General features: G+C 41.8%; 1 protein-coding gene across 1 annotated transcript; it reads left to right on the top strand.

Annotated features, from left to right (window-relative positions):
- Positions 1-2584: 2584 nt before the first annotated feature.
- LOC147220972 (growth hormone secretagogue receptor type 1) lies at positions 2585-5425 on the top strand. The gene is made up of 5 exons (XM_086170120.1): positions 2585-2696; positions 2864-3039; positions 3509-3992; positions 4656-4737; positions 5227-5425. Exons 1-5 carry the CDS (start codon positions 2585-2587, stop codon positions 5423-5425), a joined length of 1053 nt encoding a protein of 350 aa, XP_086026246.1.
- The last annotated feature ends 17988 nt before the right edge of the window (positions 5426-23413 follow it).

Here is a 23413-nt window from a genome sequence, read left to right as displayed (position 1 = left end):
CCGCCTTTGCCTTTCTGCCAAACTTAATATTGTCGTTGCCTAGTATAAAGTGTAATTGTTGTATTCAGATTAAATACCGTAAAGTGACAAAAGTTTTTATCATTTGAACCTCTGTGCGAAACATTTTCATGCATAAAACTGGTCCCTGGTACAAAAAAGGTTGGGGACCGCTGCTCTAATGTCTTCTTTAAAAACAAATAAGCATCATGGCTCAGCTGGTATGGTGAAAGGTTACTGGTTTTACTCACCTTGACAGTTAAATGAGAGCTGATTGGGGCCTTGCATTGCAGCATAAATTATATTTAAGGTCTTCTAAATAATTGTTATAATTCCATCAGCTATCAGATACATGATCAATTTAAAATGGGAAAAAATCGGGCAGGTTGCAAATTGCTCGATGAGCCCAAAAAAGGAGGTGGAAGTGGAGGGGCGTCAAGCATTTCCTTCTTCTCGTGGCCAGTTAAGGGCGACAACATTGGTTTCACGAAGAAGTGTGGTTGTGAAAGTGAGATTGGGATTTATTACCTCACAGAAACAAGATCACTGGTTCAATTCCAACAGAAAACCCCTCCTATTCTCGTGACTCTGTGTGCAGGGGAAGCAGAAAAGAGAATAAATGAATATCTCAGTAAAGAACACTTAGTAGGTTTATTGTCAGATTGCTTTATAAACTATTATTTTATATCAGGGGTTTCAAACTCATTTTGGTCCGGGGGCTACATACGGCCGAATTTGATGTCAAGGAGGTCAGACCGGTAAAATCATTACCTAGAAGTAACACTAAGTCCAAATTTTTCCTTTGTTTTAGTGTTAAGGAGGTAAACAGGTAAATAATAAAAATCTTTATTTGTAACGAACTGTTCCTCTAAAAAATACATGACGAATTAATATTGAAAATTAATATTAAAAAAGAATCAATGAAATGACACCCTAAAAATATAGAGTTAAAAGAGAAAATCTTGTCACTGCGAGAAAATTTGCCACAAGAAATTATTAGAACATTGATTGGAAGCATGAATAAGAGGAGGTATAAAGAATAGTCTCAGAAAATTAGACTATTGTGATAAATTCTTTATCTTCTGTAATGCAATTACAAAAACAAAAATTTCATACATCCTGGATTCATTACAAATCAACTGAAATATTGCAAGCCTTTTATCATTTTAATATTGCTGATTATGGCTTACATCTTAAGAAAACTCAAAAATCCTATCTCAAAATATTAGAATATCATGAAAAAGTAATTTTTGTTTCTTTAATTCCATTACAGAAGATAATGAACTTTATCACAATATTCTAATTTTCTGAGACAGTCCTATCATATTTACAAGGCTAATGGTGGCTATTCTGATTATTAAATCAATCTTTTGAATTTTGGCCTTTTTGTTTTTGCTATCGTTTTTATAGTTTTTATAGAAATAAGAAAAGAAAAGATCATTTTAACAATGTCACTAGATGTTTTGTCATTGAAAATCATTTTGTTTTCAAATTTTGAAGCCAAAAATACATTGCAAAGTTACTTTTTCATTTTTCCTTGCCTGTTTTTTTTCTTTTAAAATCCATTGTATAAAACCACCAGATGCATGTGAGAAAAAACGCACGGGCCGCACTAACACAAAGATTAGCTTTCAGGCAGGGGGCCACAAAATATTGTTCCGAGGCCCGCAAGTCTGAACCCCCTGTTTTATATTATTTACATATTTTTTTTCTTTTTTAAGTCCTTTTTTTAACACCAATGTTGTTCCAATTCCTAAATGTTACATTTATTCATATTTCCTTCAAGGCTTTAGTCCTAATTCTCTCTTATTAGCACTAATTTTGTTCCAATTCCTTAATGTTACATTTATTTATATTTCCTCCAAGGCTTTAGTCCCAATTCAAATGCTAAAAAAGTGGCTGTGTGTAACATTGTAGGGTTTTAAATGAAGTCCCGGTTTACATAAAGGGTAGAAGAGTTGGAATAAGAGAAAGAGAGATAGAGAGTAATATTGGGAGAGAGAGAGAGAGAGAGAGAGAGAGAGGGAGAGAGCGAGTGGTAGATCTTATTGTAGGTGTATAAGTCACGGTGTGCACAAGTGTGTCAGCGGTGATCCACGAGGCACCGAGTCTCCCCTGAACGCGTGAGTATCTCTTTCGAACCTAATATAAAGCAAATTTTTCTTTATGTTTTACTAAAACCTTATCTAATAGTTTCAGAGACTTTTTCATTCAATCACTCTGATGATCAGTGACAGATCGTATTATAGCTTTTTTTTCTTTTGTAACGGTTGTGAAGCATGTCTTCGGGGTTCAAATGTGAAAATGAACTGAATTTAACAATTTAAAGCAAATTATTTCACCGCAACTGTTTTTACTCGAGTTCCTCCGCCTCCTCTGATAATCGCATGAATTTAAGTTTCCTGTGGAAGTGCTCATAAGTTGTTTATTTTCTAAACACTTCATCACCCGCTTGATCATGTTTGGTCCGGCTCATAGGAAATCCATCCGTGTGCGTCATCTCCACCCCCTGCCACCTGGAGGAGGACAAACCCTCCCCGGCCATCGCTTCCCCATTTTGGTCCCTCCACCTTCGTAGCGTCTCAGTATGGATCTGATGGAGACGGGAGAGGCGGGCAGCGGCTGGACGAGCTTTCCGGAAGACTGCTTCAACCAAGAGTGCCATTCGGAGGAACCGTTGTTCGGTTTCATGGAGTTAGGTAACCTTAAAGTGTTAAAACTAAACAACAGAATAAATCATCATTTTAAATATCTGGTGCAAAAGTTTACAAATCGTCTCAATACGACCAGGATTTTTACAATCCAGGTTTACACGGGAGCTATGCTAACTTGTACGTTCGCGCGTTTGACCTTTTTCCCCGTCAAGTGTGTGTGACCGTCATCTACGTTCCACTGATGGTGTTCGGCCTCTTGGGAAACGTCCTGACCATTCTGGTGGTTTGGCTGCGTCCGCATATGAGAAGCTCGACCTACCTGTACCTCAGCAGTATGGCTGTCAGCGACCTTCTGATCCTCCTGCTCCTGCCTCTGGATCTGTACAAGGTGAATCTCTCTGACTGGGACTTGTTTTTTCTGCGCCTCACCCCTTTGTGGTTTCCTTCAAGAGTGAATGGTAAATGTGAAAAAAAAACAAGATAATAAGACGTTTAGCCGCGTGTTATCATGCTACTGTTTGTTCAAACATTTGCAAATATGATAAGCTTTCAATTGCATCCGCGATTCATTTATATATACATTTTAATATAATTGCCATATATGCTGCTTCACTCTGGCGTGCATGTCCAACAATATAACAACACTTCTGCGTGCATGAGTGAAATCATCCAGGCGGTGCAGCATCACTAGCGTCACCAGAAAAACAAAATTAAATCACACTGCAGTCTGGTACTTATTTATTTACAAATAATATCTGCACCCACGGAGCAGTTTCGGAGCTGTCGGTAAGTTTACGGGCGGTTGACCCTTTTAAATGCCGGAAAAATAAAGCAGTGTGTCTTCATGTCACTTACAGCTGTGGAGACCCCGACCGTGGCCCCTGGGAGACCTTGCCTGTAAGCTGACCATGTTCCTCTCGGAGTGCTGCACGTTCTGCACCATCCTCCACATCACCTTCCTCTCTCTGGAGAGATACCTGGCCATCTGTTGGCCGATGGTAGCCAAAACGCTGGTGACGCGTCACAGGACCAAGGCTCTCATCGGCTGCCTGTGGATAGGGGCGGCGGTCAGCGCGGCACCGGTGCTGGTCATGGTCGGAGTGGAGGGACTCGAGGAAGCCGGAGCGGAAGCCGGACGGAGCGACAACGGGGAGTGCCGCTGCACGGACTACGCCGTGTCCTCGGGCTTGCTGTCGGCCATGATGGTCCTCTCCAACTTGTACTTCCTGGTGCCGTTCTGCATCCTGGGTCTGGTCTACGGTCTGATCGGAAGGACGCTCTGGCTTCGCCCGCGGAGCAACCGCAGAGACCAGAGTCACCGGCACACCGTCAAAATGCTGGGTGAGAGAGACCCTCAAGGGGACAAGATCGGAAGGAGGGCGCTTCAGAGCGAAACTCTCAAAATTCCACGTTTCCGCCTCACAGAGGGCCCCCGATTCAATTCCGACAGGGAGCTTTTCTACGTGGAGTTTCCACGTGTCTGCATGGGTTTACTCCGGGTTCTTCGGTTTCCTCCCAGCGTCCAAAAGCCTGCAAGACCCTAAAACTGCTCAGACATGTGAACGGTTGCATGTCTTAAGCTGATATGTGAATGAGAGAATAGTTGTGGGTTTTTATATGTAGTCGCATGGCGACGGGTCCAAGGCGAACCTCGCCGTTCGCCCAGTTCCAGGCGGGATAGTCTTCAACCTTCCACAACGCTGAGCGCAGGCTAAGCAGAATAGATAACGAATAAATGAATGTATTAATATTCATTCATTATTCATGACTGAATGTGTGTGCCGGGAGACCGACCACACAAATGCAATGAACTGGCATGGGTGCAACTATTTTAGAAGGGTTGCTCAGGCGATTTCATATCCTCCGGTCACACAGCCGGATCATGGAATAAATCAATCGTCATATCGATCAGCAATATTTAGCCGAAGAGACCCCAGCGGGTGTCAATGATTGTAATCGTTCTCTTCCTGTTTTCTTCTTCCCGCTCCGTCCCTTTCGCCCCAGGAGTGATCGTCTTGGCGTTTGTCCTGTGCTGGCTGCCCTTCCACGTCGGCCGGACCATATTCACCCTTTCCCTCGGCGGCGGTGGCGGCGGGCAGGAAACCCACCCGGACACGAGTCCGCCTCCCGACGTCAGCGGCGGCGGCGGCGAGGGCATCGACACGCACGACGTCGCTGAACCGGTGACGCGCAAATTGGAAATCGCCACGCGCTCCCATGGCGGCAAAACCGAAACACACGAAGACATCGGCACGGGGAAACACTCAGCCGACGCGACACGCGCAAACACAGCTCAACACCCCAAAATTGATTTATATAAACAGGCGCTTCCACATGACGACACACTTAAAAACGTTCCTTCTGATTTTGACACAAATACTTGGACACACACAAGCAAGCTGGGCTGTACGGATGCACGCACACACGTCGATACCCGGAACGGCGAAGCCGTTTGCGTGCACTCACGAACCGACAGGACTCAGAATCACACACGATATGCTTTATCGCCCGTAGCGCTACGCAACGACACACACCTGAACGACACACACGCCGATGACGACGCGCACATGTTTTTCTTATACTATCTGTCCCAGTACCTTAACCTGGTGTCCTCGGTCCTCTTCTACCTCAGCGCCGCGATCAACCCTTTGCTTTACAACCTGATGTCTGCCAGATATCGACACGCCGTGCACGGCTTGGTTCACGCACGCTCTCACACGCCGGTCCACCGCCTGCGGACGCTCACGGGACAGCACTCAACCACCAATTTCTGAGAGCGAGCGACGCGCAAAGGCGAGGAAAGGGGATGTGATTCTTTATCGATCGCTACCGTTCTAGGTCGCGGCTAGCGTGCGATCAATTCGTATCGACTCTCCTGTCGTGGTGTTTGTTTTAGGGACATTGTCAAATGCAGATTTTATCTTAATAGCCTTTCGGTGAATGTACGACTTCATAGTTTTACTTTTTGTCCCCGAATGTGTGTCATAACGTGTCTTCAGGTTATCGCCCCAACCTTTTTTTGTGATTTGGAATCGCTCTCTCACTGATGCTTCAACCTTCACTGTATAGGATGCAATTACATTGGGGTTTTTTTTTTTTTTTGTTTGCGGTTGCCCAAAAACGGGTTCAGGTTTCCTGGTAATTCATTCATTGATTATCTATACCGCTTATCCTGCCTTCGGGGTCTCGGTTGGGGGCCGCAGCCTTTCCCAGCCATCATTATCAATCTCAAGGGCCACATATGGAGACATACAACCATTTACACGGGGAACTTCTTGATGCGAGGCGAAAGTGCGAACCACCATGGTGTCCAGTTCCTCTGTAAGTGCAGGCTGAATAGCGGTTTAAAGTTGTTACTCCGAAAAATCCGTCCCGAATGCAGAAATCGAAGGCCGTGGAATCGAGGCCTGGGCCGCCCGGTTCCCCCGATTTCCCAACGTTTCGGTTCGATTCGTGCAGGTCGAGTCCATTCAGGCATCTCGACCGCCGAGACTTCACTCACTGACCGGCCGTTTCGCTCTTAAAAACTTTTACCTTGTTGTCACACCCTCGTGGAGACGTTTGCGAGCAAAAGCATCAAACCTCGCAGCTTCAGTCCGTGTTTAAAATATGATACTACAAAACAGCAATTGGTTCTTACATAATACACAAAGTATATATTCTGTACATTTTCATATTGGTATATATGGAATTTATACCATGAACACACATATAAATACCATTTAAGTTTAAACTACAAATATATTAAACTTTATGTGCTTCTGCAATTCTTACTGTGGTATATTAAAACATTTTAAGCAGAAGAAGATCATGCTTTAAATACGTACACACACACACACACACACACAAGTATGCACACAATAGGGCTATCATTTTGGCTCATGTAGCTTCAAACAGGCTGATGTGTCACCGTGTCATACGGTGTGTCATATACTGATATCCCATATCGCCGTTTTTATTGGATTCAGACCGGGAGTCATATCGTCTCCGTCACACGGCTCATATTTTCAGCCGCGTTAGCTTCGCCGCCGGAATGAATCCGCCGAAGTTTGGACGACGGATGGCCTCGGCGAAGGGACAGTTTGATTTGATTGCACTTGTAATCCATGCTATATCACTCCTGGGGTCATTTTGTGTGTGTGTGTGTGTGTGTGTGTGTGTGTGTGTGTGTGAGTCAAACTACAGCGTTTATCAACAAAATCCAGACATGACCCCAAATCACAAGAGAAAGAGAAATGTATAGAAACAACACTGTACCAACCCTGTTGTGTAGATATGTTATGATTTAATGGATTTAATGTATATCTATGAGCCTAATTGCTTATCTGAGGCTTTATTTGATATGTGTGTGTGTTTTATGAAATGCGATACGTTGGCAGGGAGTGGCTGAACGGAGGCTTTTCCAAATAAACTGGAAATAAATGTGATCGATTCCAAATAAATGTAACTTTGCACTTTGAAAATCTCCAGATGTAACCATGAGATGGGAGATGCAATAAGGGACTCAGAAACAGAAGTCAGGAAATGGAGTAAAACGGGTTTCCCGGCCAAATTGAAAGCACAGACTTTGACAAGTTTGGCTGGAAGGAGACCTAAATAGCTCCTAAACTCCCAAAGATAAAACATGATAATATCCTTAAACATCAGGCCCTGTTGTTATTGAGCAGGGGTTTTGCTCAGCCACCTGAATTCGGACATTGCTGTTTTCAAACGAATGGCTCTTGTCCTTCAGGTGTAATTGGAGTGCCTGGGTGTTTTGTTTTTGTCCTGGCCAGAGAAGACAGATGGTTCGAGAGAGGAATCAAAGAAGTCATCTTGGTCGAAACAGAAAAAAAAACATTTCCGAATAGAGGAGGGGTTTCAGACACAAATGTACAACGCCGAACTAAGATGGACTTGCAAACACAGACCATCTGCACTCTCCAAACAACTAGCAAAGACCCACCAGCAGAAGTAGCCCCAAACTAGCTTATTGTTTCACTTTCCATTCCAGGTAATCCCACTGAATTGCTCTTTTGTTCCAACGAACGACACCCCCATTAGCATAACGATCCCCCTTAAACCTAATTTCTGCAGATCAACTCTTCCACTTACATAAAAGCCCACCAAAAACTTGGCAGTTATATTCAGAAACTCCCCATAGCCTCTCGGATGAGGGGTGAAACGTCTTCAAGTGAAGAAATTCAAGACCAGTTGCCAAGACAAGAAGATTTCGACAATAATTCACCATGACCCGGATGATTGAGAACCTCCACAGACAGTTCCGGCTCCGCTATTCGTTGGAATGCTACGTCGCGGTGCCTGGGGTGCAAAGTAAAACTATGAGGAATACAGGAAATGAGCCAAGCTACAGCGACGCAGTGGCGGTGTATCTAGACTGGACCACCGGCACTTTGTCCTTCTACAAGGTAAACGGTTCACCGCATCGCCGCCACACTTTCTACTCCAGATTCATCGAGCCCCTCTACCCCAGCTTCCGGATCAGGACGGAGTTTGTGTGACATGGAGGCAGGAGACAAGTCACACCTTTCGAACACAAATGATGCAAAAGCGGTTCAGCCAATCAAGGACGCAATGCGGACTTCTGACAAAGCTCCCCGAACAGAGTTGGGCAAACTACGGCCCGCGGGCCACATACGGCCCGTTGGTCTCTTCAGTCCGGCCCGCTAAAGATCGGTACAGAATTCATACTTGATGTGAATAAACGAATGATCGGATCAATGAATGTAGGAGCTCAAACAGGAGATTATTTCATTTTTGGAGGTACTTGAGAATTTTCCTGAGCTGAATGACACACATTGGCTTTGTGATTTAGCCTTTACTGTGGGCATACTGACACACAGGAATGAGCTGGATGAGAAGCTACGAGGGAAAAAATGGTTTGCGCATGAAATGCAAGCGAACGTCAGAGCCTTCAAAACAAGCTGGTTTTATTTTCAAAGCAAATGTCGGACAACGTTTTTTACATTTTTTTTATATGTATCGTATCTTGTGGTGACCTGGCCCATCTGCAGAATTTTAAAAGTCAATGCCCACCCCTGTTCTCGAATCTTTTCAGGAAGTAGGCCATTTCTTTGTGCGTTGGGCCAGTATAGGAACCCTGGACATCAGTTTCTAAAACCCTTTTAGCTCCTTTTCCGAGGCAGGAGTCCTTGTACGGTTCTACAGCTACTTCGTAGAACTTAGCAGCCTCGCCTATTACCCGATCATGTGGAGTGGCATTTCTACTATCGATTGTGGTTTGTTTTCTTGCAACAAAATGGACATAACCCGTGAGAAATGGAGCCACCAAGATGTCCAAGCTCCTCTGGCCTGCTCCTCTACAGAAGGGTTACCAGGGCTTGCAGAGGAACTTGATCCCTTGGCCAAAATGAGTACAGTGATCCCTCGCTATAACGCGGTTTAAATTTCACAGTTTCGCTACTTCACGGATTTGCATCGTGCATTGCGTTCTGCATTCTGATTGGCTTAAAAGTCACTCCGCTTCTTCTCTACCTGTGCGTCAATAACGTTGCAGTTTCATATGTACACTGCATAAAACAGCTTGCCAAATCTACATTACGTACGTGCAAATCCTCTCGCAATTTGGAGTTTCTCTAAAACCCATAATGTTGACAAAACGCTCTGGACCGACAAAAGCGCCTGCGGCAGGGCCCAAAAGGCAGCGGAAGATGCCATCTATCGCAGATAAAGTTAAACTTCTGGACATGCTAAGGGAAGGTAAAAGCTATGCGACTGTAGGTCGGCATTACGGAATTAATGAATCTTCCATTCGTTCCATAAAAAAGGAAGAAAAAAACATAAGGACGACAGCGGCAATAAGTTTCGCAGCAGCAATAGGGTTGCGCAATTTGAAGCCCTCTTTTCACATTGATGATTGAAATTATTATTTGGCGGTAATAGAATATTTAATTGTATAATAATTGTAAAAAAAAATAAAGGTTTCTACTTCACGGATTTTGCCCATCACAGGTTCTTTTTGGAACGTAACCCCCGCGAAAAACAAGGGTATACTGTACTGCGCTAACTAACGACAGGGTTGTTCACACGGTAACGCTATGTTTGGAGAAAATAAAAACACTTAAACCAATCCGATAGTCTGTGGTTATTTTTCCCGCATCCATGCAGAACATGGATGCTGTGGCTAATCGTGTCGCACCGGCCCCCCCGACAGCCGTCGTTTTCTCCCTGGGAGTTAGCCAAGCTAAAAGGCTCCCCCTGGAGGAAGATACTTCCTGGAACCAAATTATGTTATTTCTTTGTTAAATCACCCATTTAGTGGGTTGTAAATGTAAGATATACCGCAGCATGTTTTGTGTGAATAGCTGCAGTGCAGTGCATGGATCCACATCTGCAGGAAGAGTGGTCGCTCCCGTACACCCAAGCATCCTCTGATGATGATGATGATGATCCAATATCCCGGTCTGATGCCTCCTCCATGACTGGAGTGTGTGTATGTGTGTGTTACACACACTGTGTAGCAACACATCCTCGCCACCGGTAGATGACACTGCAGTGTAAAAGTAGACGGGGAGCGGCGAGCGCGTCATATTCGTCTGATTTACCGGAGCTGGCAACACTTTCAGGAAGCCCAGCAAATACTCATATCCCCCTTGACTGACGGTGTTGTATATTGACATATTATATAATTTGGTGTTTTGTCATGTGCAAATAAACATTCTTTGTTTGGTTTTATCTCTGTGGAGCCAAGTTGAGATACTTTGTGTATTTTGATAGCACTCATGAATATTAGATGTATTGTATTACATCTGTATGTATTACACAACAGGTTTCGAAAAGCAAATATCGACATTAGGAATTAAACATCGGTTCTGAAAAGCAAGTAAATCTGTCAGATACATAGAGGGGACAAGAAAATAAACTACGTCTCTTATGAACGGGGAGGAGTGAAAGTGTAAAGACGACTTATATTAGAATATTCAAGTGAAGAAGCACAAAATCCAGAGTGGTCGCTCCAGATACCCTTGATGAGAAATCCCCAAAATGCACACACAAAGTTTTTAATGCTTATTTTTTACCGCTCACAGTTCATTCATGATCTTTAGTGTTCGCCTTAAACGTTTAAAGTGCCCGCCTGTGTACGCTCTGTCTCCATCCTTGGCCTCTGTGAAAAATAAAACTGAGCGCCACCTAGCAAATGAAACCTGTGTGCAATTTTGCGGAAAAAGAAGAAAGTCGTTATCTGTTCCGTGCAGGAGATCCAGGGCGCCGCACCGAAATGAGCTGTGCTTTTTTTTCCTCCAATCCCAATCCGATATTCCTAATATTTAGTGGGGTAAAAAAAGTATTTAGTCAGCCACCAGTTGTGCAAGTTCTCCCACTTAAAAAGACAATAGAGACCTGCAATTTTCATCATAGCAACACTTCAACTATGAGAGATAGAATGCGGAAAAAACATCCAGAAAATCACATTATCTGATTTTTGAAGAATTTATTTACAAATTATGGTGGAAAATAAGTATTTGGTCACCTACAAACAAGCAAGATTTCTGGCTAACTTCTTTTGTAAGAGTCCTCCATACATTACCTGTACTAATGGCACCTGTTTGAACATGTTATAGGAATAAAAGACGCCTGTCCACAACCTCAAACAGTCACACTCCAAATACCGCTATGGCTGAGACCAAAGAAGTGTTAAAGGACACCAGTAACAAAACTGTAGACCTGCACCAGGCTGGGAAGACTGACTCTGCAATAGGTAAGCAACTTGATGTGAAGAAATCAACTGTGGGAGCAATTATTAGAAAACGGAAAACATACAAGACCATTGGTAATCTCACACGATCTGGGGCTCCACGCAAGATCCCCACTCGGTGGGGTCAAAATGATCACAAGAACAGCGAGCAAAAATCCCAGAACCATGCGGGGGGACCTAGTGAACGACCTGCAGAGATCTGGGACCAGAGAAACAAAGGCTACCATCAGTAACATGCTACGCCGCCAGGAACCCAAATCCTGCAGTGTCAGACGCGTCCCCCTGCTTAAGACAGTACATGTCCATTTGGATGATCAAGAAGAGGATCGGGCGAATGTTTGGTAAAAAACTCAATTTGTCGTTTTTGGAGGAGAAAGAATGCTGAGTTTTATTCGAATAACTCCGTACCTGCTGTGAAGCATGGCGGTGGAAACATCGTGCTTTGGGGCTGTTTTTCTGCAAAGGGACCAGGACGGCAGATTGCGGAAAAGAAAAACTGAACGGGGCTATGTATTATGACATTTTGAGAGAAAACCTCCTTCCATCAGCAAGGACATTGAAGATGAAACGTGGTTGGGTCTTTCAGAGTGACAATGATCCCAAACGCGCCACCCGGGCAATGACGGAGTGGCTTTGTAAGAAGCATTTCAAGGTCCCGGTGAAAATCTTTGGGAATTGAAAATCTGTGTTGCCCAGCGACAGCCCCAAAACATTGTAGAGAAGATCTGCATGGAGGAACGGGCCAAAATACCAGCAACAATGTGTGAAAACCTTGTGAAGACTTACATAAAACATTGGACCTCTGTCATAGCCAACAAAGGGTATATAAAAAAGTATTGAGATCAACTTTTGCTCTTGACCAAATACTTATTTTCCACCATAATTTGCAAATAAATTCTTTAAAAATCAGATCATGTGATTTTCTGGATTTTTTTTTCGCATTCAGTCTCTCATAGTTGAAGTGTAGCTATGATGAAAATTACTCAATTGGTGGCTGACTGAATACCTTTTTACTCCACAGTACATATCAGGGGTCGGCAACCCGCTGCTCTTTGGTCCCTCTGATGCGGCTCCCCGTGGCTTTTAAAAAGGACGAGTATTTAATTAAAATGTGTTTTTATTTTAGTTTGTTTAATCTTTTAACATCTGAATAAAACGTGTTAAAAATGTTTTGTTGCTCTTAATAAGCAACTGCACGCGCCAGTAAAAGGATAAGTGAGGACAGCATTTTTGGTTTGCTGCCAGTGGATAATTTAAGTTCTGTTTTTTTTTTTTTTTTTCATAAATACAAGAAGGATTCAAATAAGTATTTTACTTAAAAGTAACCTTCAACCCAATGTCTTTTTTTTCCGAATTCAAAATGTTTTGATGCATGCAGAAATGTAATTTTGCTTTCTTTTAATTTGCTTTGATTTTAATACATATTTTGTTTACGCATAGCATCAAGGCAACAAATAAAAACAAAAAAAAAAAAAGTTATGTGTCGTGGTAATTCATTTTAAATTTCAAAAGGGTTGTGTGGCTCCTGGGGTTTTCTTAACTGTGGGATCCAAATGGCTTCTTGAGTGGAAAAGGCTGCCAACTCCTGATATATAAAGCCTGTGCAATCCTATTAAAGACAAATCTTACCTCTCTAAACCTGCTCCTAATTGTTTCCAAAACCAAATTTTAGGCACTTCAATACAGACTTTGTACAATTCTTCCAAAAACTTGGAGCCGCGTGTTTGATTTTGAGTCCACAGCGACGTAGCATGCAGGTCAGGGACATGACAAGTGCAAGAACCCTCGGGTAAGAAGGCCAGATGTGCAAAGATGGTACCCGGGTTACGGGCGAAAACAGAATCTCACATTCACAGCCGCGGCCCGGTCAGCTGTGCAAAAGCTGTATTCTTTTTGTTCTGGCGACGCAAACACACACATTCACACAAACCCTCCAGCGAGGGAACGGTCTCTTTCAGCAAATGATTGAGTGATCTAATTAAGAGGCGGGTGAAGGCATCCAGCCATGTTTACTAGAAGCATTCATTACATGCGCCGATGCTGCTCAACGGAGGGGATTTCAGCTGAGACGTACCCGGCAATGAAACTTGCAGAGGTGATTGTTCAGTAAATTTTTTTTAAGCAGGAGGAATGCAAAACAAATGCATACATCCCCGACGTGCGTGCAAAATTTCCGGGTCGAGAAGCTGAATGTTGAATGTTGATTAGGAATGGAAACCTGAGAATATACTGTTTACGCATATGCATATCTATATATATATATATATATAGATATGCATATATATTTTGTAAAAGCCCTGGTGTGTTGTTGGGAGCTGAGATACAGCTCGCCAAGTACTGGTGGTAAATGGAATTCATGATTGAAAAGTTTGTTTTTTGTGGATTTTTGTGACTTTTGCATGTGCAGTTGGTGTTACAGAAACTTTGATGTATACATATAAACTTTTATATATATATATATATATGTATAAATATATATATTTATATATACATATAAACTTTTATATATATGCATATATATACAGAGAGAGAAAGAGAGAGAGATAGAGTATATCTATCTATATTCTCTCTCTTTTATATATATAGATATAAATATATACATATATATATATGAATTATTATTATTACTATTATCTACTATTATTATTATTATTATTTATTTATTTTTGTCAGAGCCCTGGTGTATTGTTGGGAGCTGAGACTTTTATATATGGATATATATTCATATGTTCTTGTGATTTTTTTATATATATATATATATATATATATATAGAGAGAGAGAGAGAGAGAGAGAGAAAGAGATAGAGTATATATATGTATAAATATATATATACTCTCTCTCTTTTATATATATATATACATATATATATTTGTTTTTCTATTTTTTTTTTTTTTTGACAATGTCAGAAACCAAGAGCCACGGTGGCGACACCTAAGAACCGAGGGGGTGTTGCTCTGGAGTCTGTCAATTACAGACATTTCATTTTCTCTCCCTGCCTAGCGCTGCGGTCTGGTGATGATCCGCAGACGAGTCTCGGGATTCAATTTACGCACCTCGGCGTCCAAACAGACAATGTGCAATCCCATGATGATAAGACAACACGGTTCTATGTTAATAAATTGAGACCAGTGATACATGGAAAAAGCGCAGGAAGGCCACTTTGTAAGGATACAGAACCAAATTAAAAAATGAATGCAGTAATGCGGTTTATTTTTTATGAATTACTGTCGGTACCACTCACTTACTTGATGGTTGTTGTACTGCACTTGTTTCCCCAGAGACTTCTTTAGTACTCATGTGCTTGGGATACATCAGATCACCCATAGAGACTTTAAGATTCATTCATTCGTCATCGATACCGCCTATCCTGGAACTCAGGGTCGCGGGAGGTGAAGTCGACCCCGGACGGCTCGGCAGTCGACTACAGAACCACATGTGGGCACATACGACCGTTCACTCTCATCCACATGTCACATAGAAAGATATCAGACAGACGTACAACAAATGATCATTTCTTTCACACGTCTGAACGATTTAGAGTCTCGAATGAACCTACTGCATAATTTGGACTGTTTTAGAAACCCCGAGCAGACACGAGGGGGAACACGCAAACTCCACACGGAAGGGCTCACCGTCGGAATCCAACCTGCTTGCTTTGAGGCGGAAGAGCTAACTGCCGTGCATTTATAAATATAATAAATTCCAGCTTGCGGTTTGATTGGCTTATCTTTAAACCTCTGAATGCTGGACGCGGTTGCAACACGTCCGGGAGAATTTTCTCCCGAAACGGAAAAACCTCGCCGTGTTCGTTTGTCCCCCCGCCGGGTTTCTTTTCTTCAAGGCTGACATCTAGAATGATGTTGCTTATTTAGTTTAGCAAACAGTGCTCCCCTGGCGGTCGGACTGATTTAAGTGCGGATGGGTCACAGGAGTCACTGCGAAGAAACAACGAACGTACGATTGAGGAAATACACTGAGGAAATACACCAAAAAAAAAAAAAAAGCCAAAAAACAAGCTACTTCCTTATCAGAGCGTATCAGACACATATTGATTGCGTTAAAAAAATCAATAAAATTCGTTGCATGGATGCAAGCGTTTCTTATCCTGTTTGCAATTTACAGAAAATATCCCCAAACAGTCGATGCCAAGACAATATCACTGTTTACACGCAGCTCAGGAAAGTAGCTCGGATCACGCCTTTAGGAAATAAGAAGTTCTGCATCTCGCCAGCGCATCCAAGTGGATACGGGGCAATTGATCAATCGATTGGTTCATTTATTTATTTGTTGATTGGAGTGGCAAACAGAGGGGGAGATGTTTGTTTGGGTTTTTCCTGGTCCCGCATCACTCACAGGACCGTCGTCCGCTCCCACCTGGAAGCTAGATGTACTCCAGAAGTCAGCCAGTGCCGAAGTGTTTGCCGTCATTACGTGTTTTCCGTTCCTCAAAGGTATCTCGCCGGCTGCTGCCGGATTTTTTTTTTTGGGAGCATTGTTGTTGCCGGAAATGAATAAATAATCGACGATGCCGTTTTCTATTGTGCCTTTGAAAACCAAGGAACAGAGCATTCCTGTCTTTTTTTTTTTTTTTTTTGAAAACCCTCTGATATTCGCAAGAGCACTATGTGATCCCGGATTTTACGGGAATGCAATGATGCAATAATGTCGCTACTCGCCGTTTCCCGTTTCCGTTCCATCTCTGCACAAATCTCAATTAATTCAAAACTGATTATATTTTAAATCAAAACCCAGTCGTCCTCCTGACACTTTCCATGCAGAGCAGGTCTGGACTGCATTCTTCAAGATGATTGACAGAAACCCAACCCCTCATTGTGGCGCGGCCTTTTGCCTTGAAGGAACGAGAGGACGATACAAACGGAAGGACTACGAAAACCTGCAGGGTCAGGCACTGATCATCTATTTCTCCAAATGCCTGTAGCACTAACAGTAACATGCTAATAGCTGACATGGTACGATAATAGCTTTAATATTCATAAAAGAAATAACAATCGCGGTGAGATGCCGCAGTAGATCACGCCACGTACCGTGGAAAATGAGAGAGCCTGAGGACTCGGGAGAAGATATGAGATTACCTTCATGCATTGATGGTGAGACATGGATCCATAAGCTGGGGCTAGCCTAGCGTTTTCTGCAAAAGAAAGGTTTTAAGCTTAAAACACTTGATGATGAGCTCTTCCACTGCGCTACAGAAGGAAGGTTCTTTTATTTGATTCCGACAGGTGGCCCTGTTGAGCCGCATTTTGTAATAACGGTGCATTTTGTAATAAACGTCCAAAATGTAATAACTTTTTCATTTCATTTTGTAAAAAGCCGCATTTTGTAATAAACTGTCGCAACGCATTTTGTAATAAATTTTGCCGCATTATGTAATAAGTTATTACATATTGAGAAGATTATTACAAAATGCACTTGCAACTTTTAAATTCTCTAGGAAATGTAATAACATGGAATTTATGGAATATTCTCTGTTAATGCAACTTTTGAATAGTGTACTGATAGTAATTGCTAAGTACTGCTACTAGAATAATACAGTGATACTCATAATAGGCCTGGCTTCTACAAATACAAAATAAAATACAATTAACAAACAAACAAATAAACTATGCTTTAGAATTGTTATTACATAATGCACTATGTTATTACATTTCCGAGAGAATTTCCTGGGTTTCTGACTGGTTGGCTCTCTTTGCCACGTTTCTATTTACCAACATGTGCGTCCCTTGCAACGTACAGGCGGATGAATCCACATATCACCCGCTAAACCTTTTTGTCTGGGAGAGCCATATAAGCCAAATAATTCTAAATATATGTCATTAAGAACCATATAGTATTTTTAAATTATAATAGATTAAATATGTATTACTTTTAATGCGACCTCTGGTGCTGCATGGTTTTGTTCGAAGTGCCGCTTTATATTTGACCGTTTCATCGATGCGATTTTATCATTGCATATTAAACGTGCACATCCAAATGCAAATTCCTGTGTCCGCGCATCATCGTCTTTTATACTTTTCGCCATCTTTTCCGATTTCTTCACCTTTGCAACGACCCGGACGTGCTCGGGAGCCATCGGTTCCCGGCCCGACCGACGGGCGACCCGTGAAATTTATCTTCAAAACTAATTTCTGTTTACTTTAAAATGAGACAGTATTGTGAAGAAATATCACAGGTTCCAAACTGATTTTTTTTTTTCAACTCAAAATTGTCTGAGAGCCACATGCCGTCACCGGAAGAGCCATATACGGCTAGCGCCCGCCGCGCAAAGAGCCTGTTGAGCTGCATTTTTTAATAACAGTGCATTTTGTAATAAACTTCCAAAATGTAATAACTTTTTTATTTCATTTTGTAATAAAGCCGCATTTTGTAATAAACTGGTGCCTTTTGTAATAAACTCCCCCGACGCATTTTGTAATAAATTTTGCCGCATTATGTAATAAGTTATAACATATTGAGAAGTGCATTACAAAATGCACTTGCAACTTTTTTATTCTCTAGGAAATGTAATAACATGGTGCATTATGTAATAACAATTCTAAAGCATAGTTTATTTGTTTGTTAATTGTATTCTATTTTACTTTAAAGTATTTGTAAAAGCTAGGCCTATTATTAGTATCACTGTATTAGCCTAGTAGCAGTACTTAGCAATTACTATCAGTACACTATTCAAAGGTTGCATTAACAGAGAATATTCTATAAATTCCATGTTATTAAATTTCTTGGAGAATAAAAATGTTGCAAGTGCATTTTGTAATAATCTTCTCAAAATGTAATAACTTATTAGATAATGCGGCAAAATTGATTACAAAATGCATTGGGGCAGTTTATTCCAAAATGCTGCAGTTTATTAAAAAACGCTGCTTTATTACAAAATGAAATGAAAAAGTTATTACATTTTGGACGTTTATTACAAAATGCACCGTTATTCCAAAATGCGGCTCAACAGGCCTCAAAGTTTAAAGGTCCGGCTCGGATCTGCTGGTCTCGTGACGCAAAACCTACGCGTGCAGGGGTGTGTTTCTGTCGGGTTATCCTTTCCGAGCAACCAGATGCTGCTGCAGGATGCTGCGGTGTCTCTGTCGATCGGCCCGTGAATGACTCAGAGCCAAATCCGTTTAGCCCCCCTCGGCGAGGACTTGTCGGCGTCTCTCTCTTAAAATACACATCATCTCCAATGTCGTTAACATTTTGAAAAAAAAAAAAAAAAAAAAACATTTTGGCAACGGATCGGATTACATCTGGCTAAACATTTAGATGATGGCTGCGAAATTAAATAGCGCTTCGAAAGTGGATTAGCATGTATTTAATAATAGCACAATTAACAACAATGCAGAGCAGTGCTATACATAGTCGCTTTTAATGCAATCTAGAGTTCACCGTTAGCTCACCGCTAACTGACGGCTCATTCATTTAAGGTCCCCAAACTACGGCCCCGGGGCCTGATATGACCCACCTCCACTTTTTTGCCCGGCCCCTGAACAATACCAGAGTTGCATTATTATACTTTTTTTCATTCTGGCCATTCATTTCATCGTGATTTGTACATGCATAGAACGTAATGTTCTATTCCACCCTTATGCAGTGTGCGTCTTATCTGAAACCCCTTCCTCAAACGTAAATATCCTGGAAACGCCCCGGTCAAATAACGCGGAATAACGGCAAAAAGATTAGGTAAGAGAAAAATAGATTCCGAATGCAGGGTATTTAACCTGCGGTGGACAAATGATTATTTTTTTGCTCAAATCAAAGAAAAGGCTGTTTGTCTCATCTGTCAAGAGACAGCGGCTGTATTCAAAGAATACAATCTACGCCGACACCATGGATCTCCTCACAAAGACAAGTATGATAACTTGCAAGGCCAAACGCAAGGAGACAAACTCTAAAAGCTAAAAAGTTAGCTCAGCGGAGCAGGGTAGTGAGCAGAGCTAAACCTTTCACCGATGGAGAATTTGTCAAGAAACGTTTGAATGCTGTCGCGGAGGATGTGTGTCCCAAGAAGAAAAATGTCTTTTTAATGTCGCGAGTCTGTCGGCGACTACAATCACAAGATGCATTGAAGAAATTGGGGGTAATGTATAAACCCAGCTGCAGCAGAAGACTAAAGAATGTGACTTTTTTGTCTTTAGAGTTGAACCTGGACTGGTCAAAGCTTGTTAGCATCACGACTGACGGAGCTCCTAGTATGACGGCCGCGTCTCACCGTCTCATCGGCTGAACATACATTGGTAATCTTACTTTTCTGACTTGAATGAGCCATTCTAAGTACAAACAAATAGAATCATAATGAAATCTACTGGAATAAAATCCTGGTAGTGAAATGTGTTGTGTTGGTATCAGTTGGGTTTCATCGCCTGCTTGCTTTCTGGTTTTCACAGTGAATTTGAAAAGAGAGCTGCAAACAGTTGTGTCTACAAGAGAGTTAACGTTCCTTGGTCTTCTTTTTCTGTGAAAAGGGTTATTTGGTTATTATTTATTTTATAAATAGTGTTATTTATTTCATGAATAACGTTATTATTTATTCTGTTTTTTTTTTTGTTTTTTTTTTGTCAAGATCCCAAAAAGGGTTCATTTTTGGTTACGTGCGGATTTCTGGAAATAATAAATGTTTATGTTTACACACCTCTGCGATCGTCACACTTTTTGTTACAAACTGGTCCAAAAAGTTATTTGGCCCTCGCAGGAAAAAGTTTGGGGACCCCTGGTGTAGATGACGAATGGATGAATGAATGACAGGATCTGAGGAGATTTTTAGTTTCCTTTAAAATTCCACCGCCATTTCACTGCCATTCTTTTCATTGTGTTATCGGACGGAATCAATGCGAAGGAACTCCGAGTATCATCTCATCCTTCCTCACAACTGGAAATACTAATTTTACCCCAAAGGGATCCACGCTGTCGCCTCTCCGGCAGCACCGGGAACGCTTTCAATGCAAGCATTCTTTCCAACAATTACGTGTGTGACTCGATCATCACGGCAGAACGCCCAAACACAACTGAGTCAGTGGCCGGGTGATGCGGCTCTGCGGGCCACGCGGCGCTACGGCGTCACATAGAGGCCAGAACGCCGCGAGCGTTTCTGGGTGAAGGTAACGTGGGTTTGGAACAGACAGACCTCTAAAAAACCTCGTTCTGTGACGGTTCGGTGAAGTATTTCAAATCATTTGAATAACATGATAATGTTTCACAACTAGAGCCGCTTCCGTTCTCTCCCTTTTTTTTTTTTTTTTTTTTTTTTACGAGGCCTCTTCGTCATTTAGGTGAGGTGACAAAGAGCCAAAATCGCTCGTGCCGTAAAGATTGTTTGCTGACTCGCAGGGTCGATATAACCCGATGACTTCAGGTTTTCCAGAGGAGCTGTAAAGATTTAAAGGGAAATAACTTAAGGCATAACTTAACTATGACTTAAGGCTTGTTTACCTTAGAACTTACCTGGGCATTTGAAGGCCCGCGAGTCACATCCGGACCGTTTTGCTTTTTTATCCGGCCGGCCAAACTATTTTCTTTGAATATTTTAATAAGTATCTTCAATCAATATTAAATTTGGACGCTCCTTATTTTTTTTCTTTTGTTTAATTTTGTATGGATGATTACATGCCATACAAGGTCGGTACATTCATATGATCATTAACGATTTTGATGTTGAAATAAAATGGTAAAAAATTTAAATTTTCAATGAAATTTTTCATTTTGTTCAATTACCTAGTTGCCCTGCGCATAAAAATCAAAAAAGAAATGTGGCCCGCCAGCCACAAAATAATTGCCCACCCCTGCCTTAGAATATTGTTGTTTTGTCCTTCTTGTTTGGAGGAATTCATTCATTAATTCATCCATTCATTCATTTGTATTCCACTTATACTGCACGTACAACCATTCCAGAATTGCACATCTGACCAATGTAGGATCTCCTGCTTTTGGGGAGAACATGAAGAATCCACGCAAAACGGCCCCACGGTCAGAATCCAACAACCCAACGTATCGCCCTGTTTTTGGGAATATGCTCTACTTAATCCGGTTAAGGTATTATTATCATTTTATAGAACCCAGACTGCAGAGTGTCTCTCTACCGCACTAGAATATATGATTACATTGTTCATATTTTACATATCTCTTTTTACATTTTGCATCAAAAGATTCATTACAAGGCAGCTCTCCAGATCAGACTCTCAATAGGTCTTGATTGCCAGAATAGACGGACCGAAGCGTGTCATTAGAATAAAGTGCAGGATGCTTCAATGAACCGCCGTTTCGTCGTCGCGACCTCAAAGATGGCGGACTTCCCCGTTATTTTCGGAAAACGGGTCTGGAAGCCGATGCCCTTCCGCGAAGGGTTCACCTGTGGCGGGAGGTTGCGGAACAAGATGGCAAAATATCCCCGCCGAACAGTGGGTCTTCGAGGCGCGACAAACGGAGCGGATGATCGGGGCCATTTTCAAATCTGTTTTGACGCCACGAGGCTGCCATTATGTATCTGACACATGCACGCAGGGCTTCTCAGATTGTGCACTGGGGTATCAGCGAAGAAATTAGACAAGTGCGTTTGACTCACCTTTAGTGAGGAGCATCCAACGCCGAGCGTGAATCTGCAGCCGCATCACGCGGCGATCGACAGAACGCCGACCGATGACGTGGACACCAGCGGTAAGCTAACGGGAACTCCACAAACGTCCCTGAAAATAATCTGATAATAAGAATAAGAATAAGAATAAGAACAACTTTATTCATCCCGAAGGATATTGTTGTGCCAGAGTTTCAAGTAAAACATAAAAATAATAAATAATAGTGGGAAATTGTATAACCATTAAAAAAAAAAAAAAAAATAAATAAATAAATAAAAAAAAATATAGTTTTATTTTTGAACCGCAGCCGTACTCTTCAACTTCACATTAACGTTGTTCTGCCTGTGCATATTTTCATTTGAACGTTGTCCCAGGTTGCTTTCTATTCAGCGGAGCTGCAAAATGGAGTTAAAGAGACAAATAGTGAGAAAGCAAGAGCGGCCCGGCGTCCGGGCGCAACACGCGTTGCACGTGAGTCACGAGAACGACAGATACGCCAAATGTGTAAAAAAAAACGCGATTGAGCTCCCCTGGTGTTCTGTTTGTCTGGTAACTATCCATGAAGTCTTGTCGGAGGCTGTTAGCGCGGCTTCCCCCCGCTGCGCACCTGCATGATCACGCAAGTGCGAATGCATCACACCGTCAAATCGAATCGCGGCCAGAAACGCCGACGCAAGGCGCCCTGGTGACACGAAACACGGACAGGGATCGGGCTCTGCTCCGAAAGCGGGAGCGAGAGCGTTACCGTGCAGGTGTCGGCGATTTGTTCTTGGACTGGGTCAAAGTATTAGAACAAGATCTAAATTATTACTTTGATATTAACATGTAGCGATTCAGATGGATATAAACACACACTTAGAGGGGACCAAATCAGGATCCTCCATGGAAACCTTTTAAGAAGCCTGTTGAGCCGCATTTTGTGATAACGTTGCATTTTGTAATAAACGTTCAAAATGTAATAACTTTTTCATTTCATTTTGTAATAAAGCCGCATTTTGTGATAAACTGCCGCATTTTGTAAAAAACTGCCCCAACCCATTTTGTAATAAATTTTGCCGCATTATGTAATAAGTTATTACATATTAAGCAGATTATTACAAAATGCACTTGCAACTTTTTTTATTCTCTAGGAAATGTAATAACATGGCGCATTATGTAATAACAATTCTAAAGTATAGTTTATTTGTTAATTGTATTTTATTTTACTTTTGTAAAAGCAAGGCCTATTATTAGTATCACTGTATTAGCCTAGTAGCGGTACTTAACAATTACTATCAGTACACTATTCAAGGGTTGCATTAACAGAGAATATTCTATAAATTCCATGTTATTAAATTTCCTAGAGAAAAAAAAAGGTGCAAGTGCATTTTGTAATAATCTGCTCAATATGTAATAACTTATTACAAAATGCGTCAGGGCAGTTTATCACAAAATGCGGCAATTTATTACAGAATACGGCTTTATTACAAAA

This window comes from Fistularia commersonii, chromosome 23, assembly GCF_037954325.1.
Source record: "Fistularia commersonii isolate RoL2024-O1a breed Wild chromosome 23, RoL_Fcom_v1.0, whole genome shotgun sequence".
Classification (NCBI taxonomy): Eukaryota; Metazoa; Chordata; class Actinopteri; order Syngnathiformes; family Fistulariidae; genus Fistularia; species Fistularia commersonii.
The sequence above is the reverse complement of the archived record's forward strand: the minus strand, read 5'-3'. Positions and strand labels throughout refer to the sequence as shown.

Bases quoted from the DNA above. Each gene is read 5' to 3' on its own strand.
- LOC147220972 (XM_086170120.1), top strand. From the start codon at position 2,585: ATGGATCTGATGGAGACGGGAGAGGCGGGCAGCGGCTGGACGAGCTTT. The intron at 3,040-3,508 runs GTGAATCTCTCT...TGTCACTTACAG, and splicing joins TGCCTCTGGATCTGTACAAG to CTGTGGAGACCCCGACCGTG. The intron at 3,993-4,655 runs GTGAGAGAGACC...CTTTCGCCCCAG, and splicing joins GCACACCGTCAAAATGCTGG to GAGTGATCGTCTTGGCGTTT.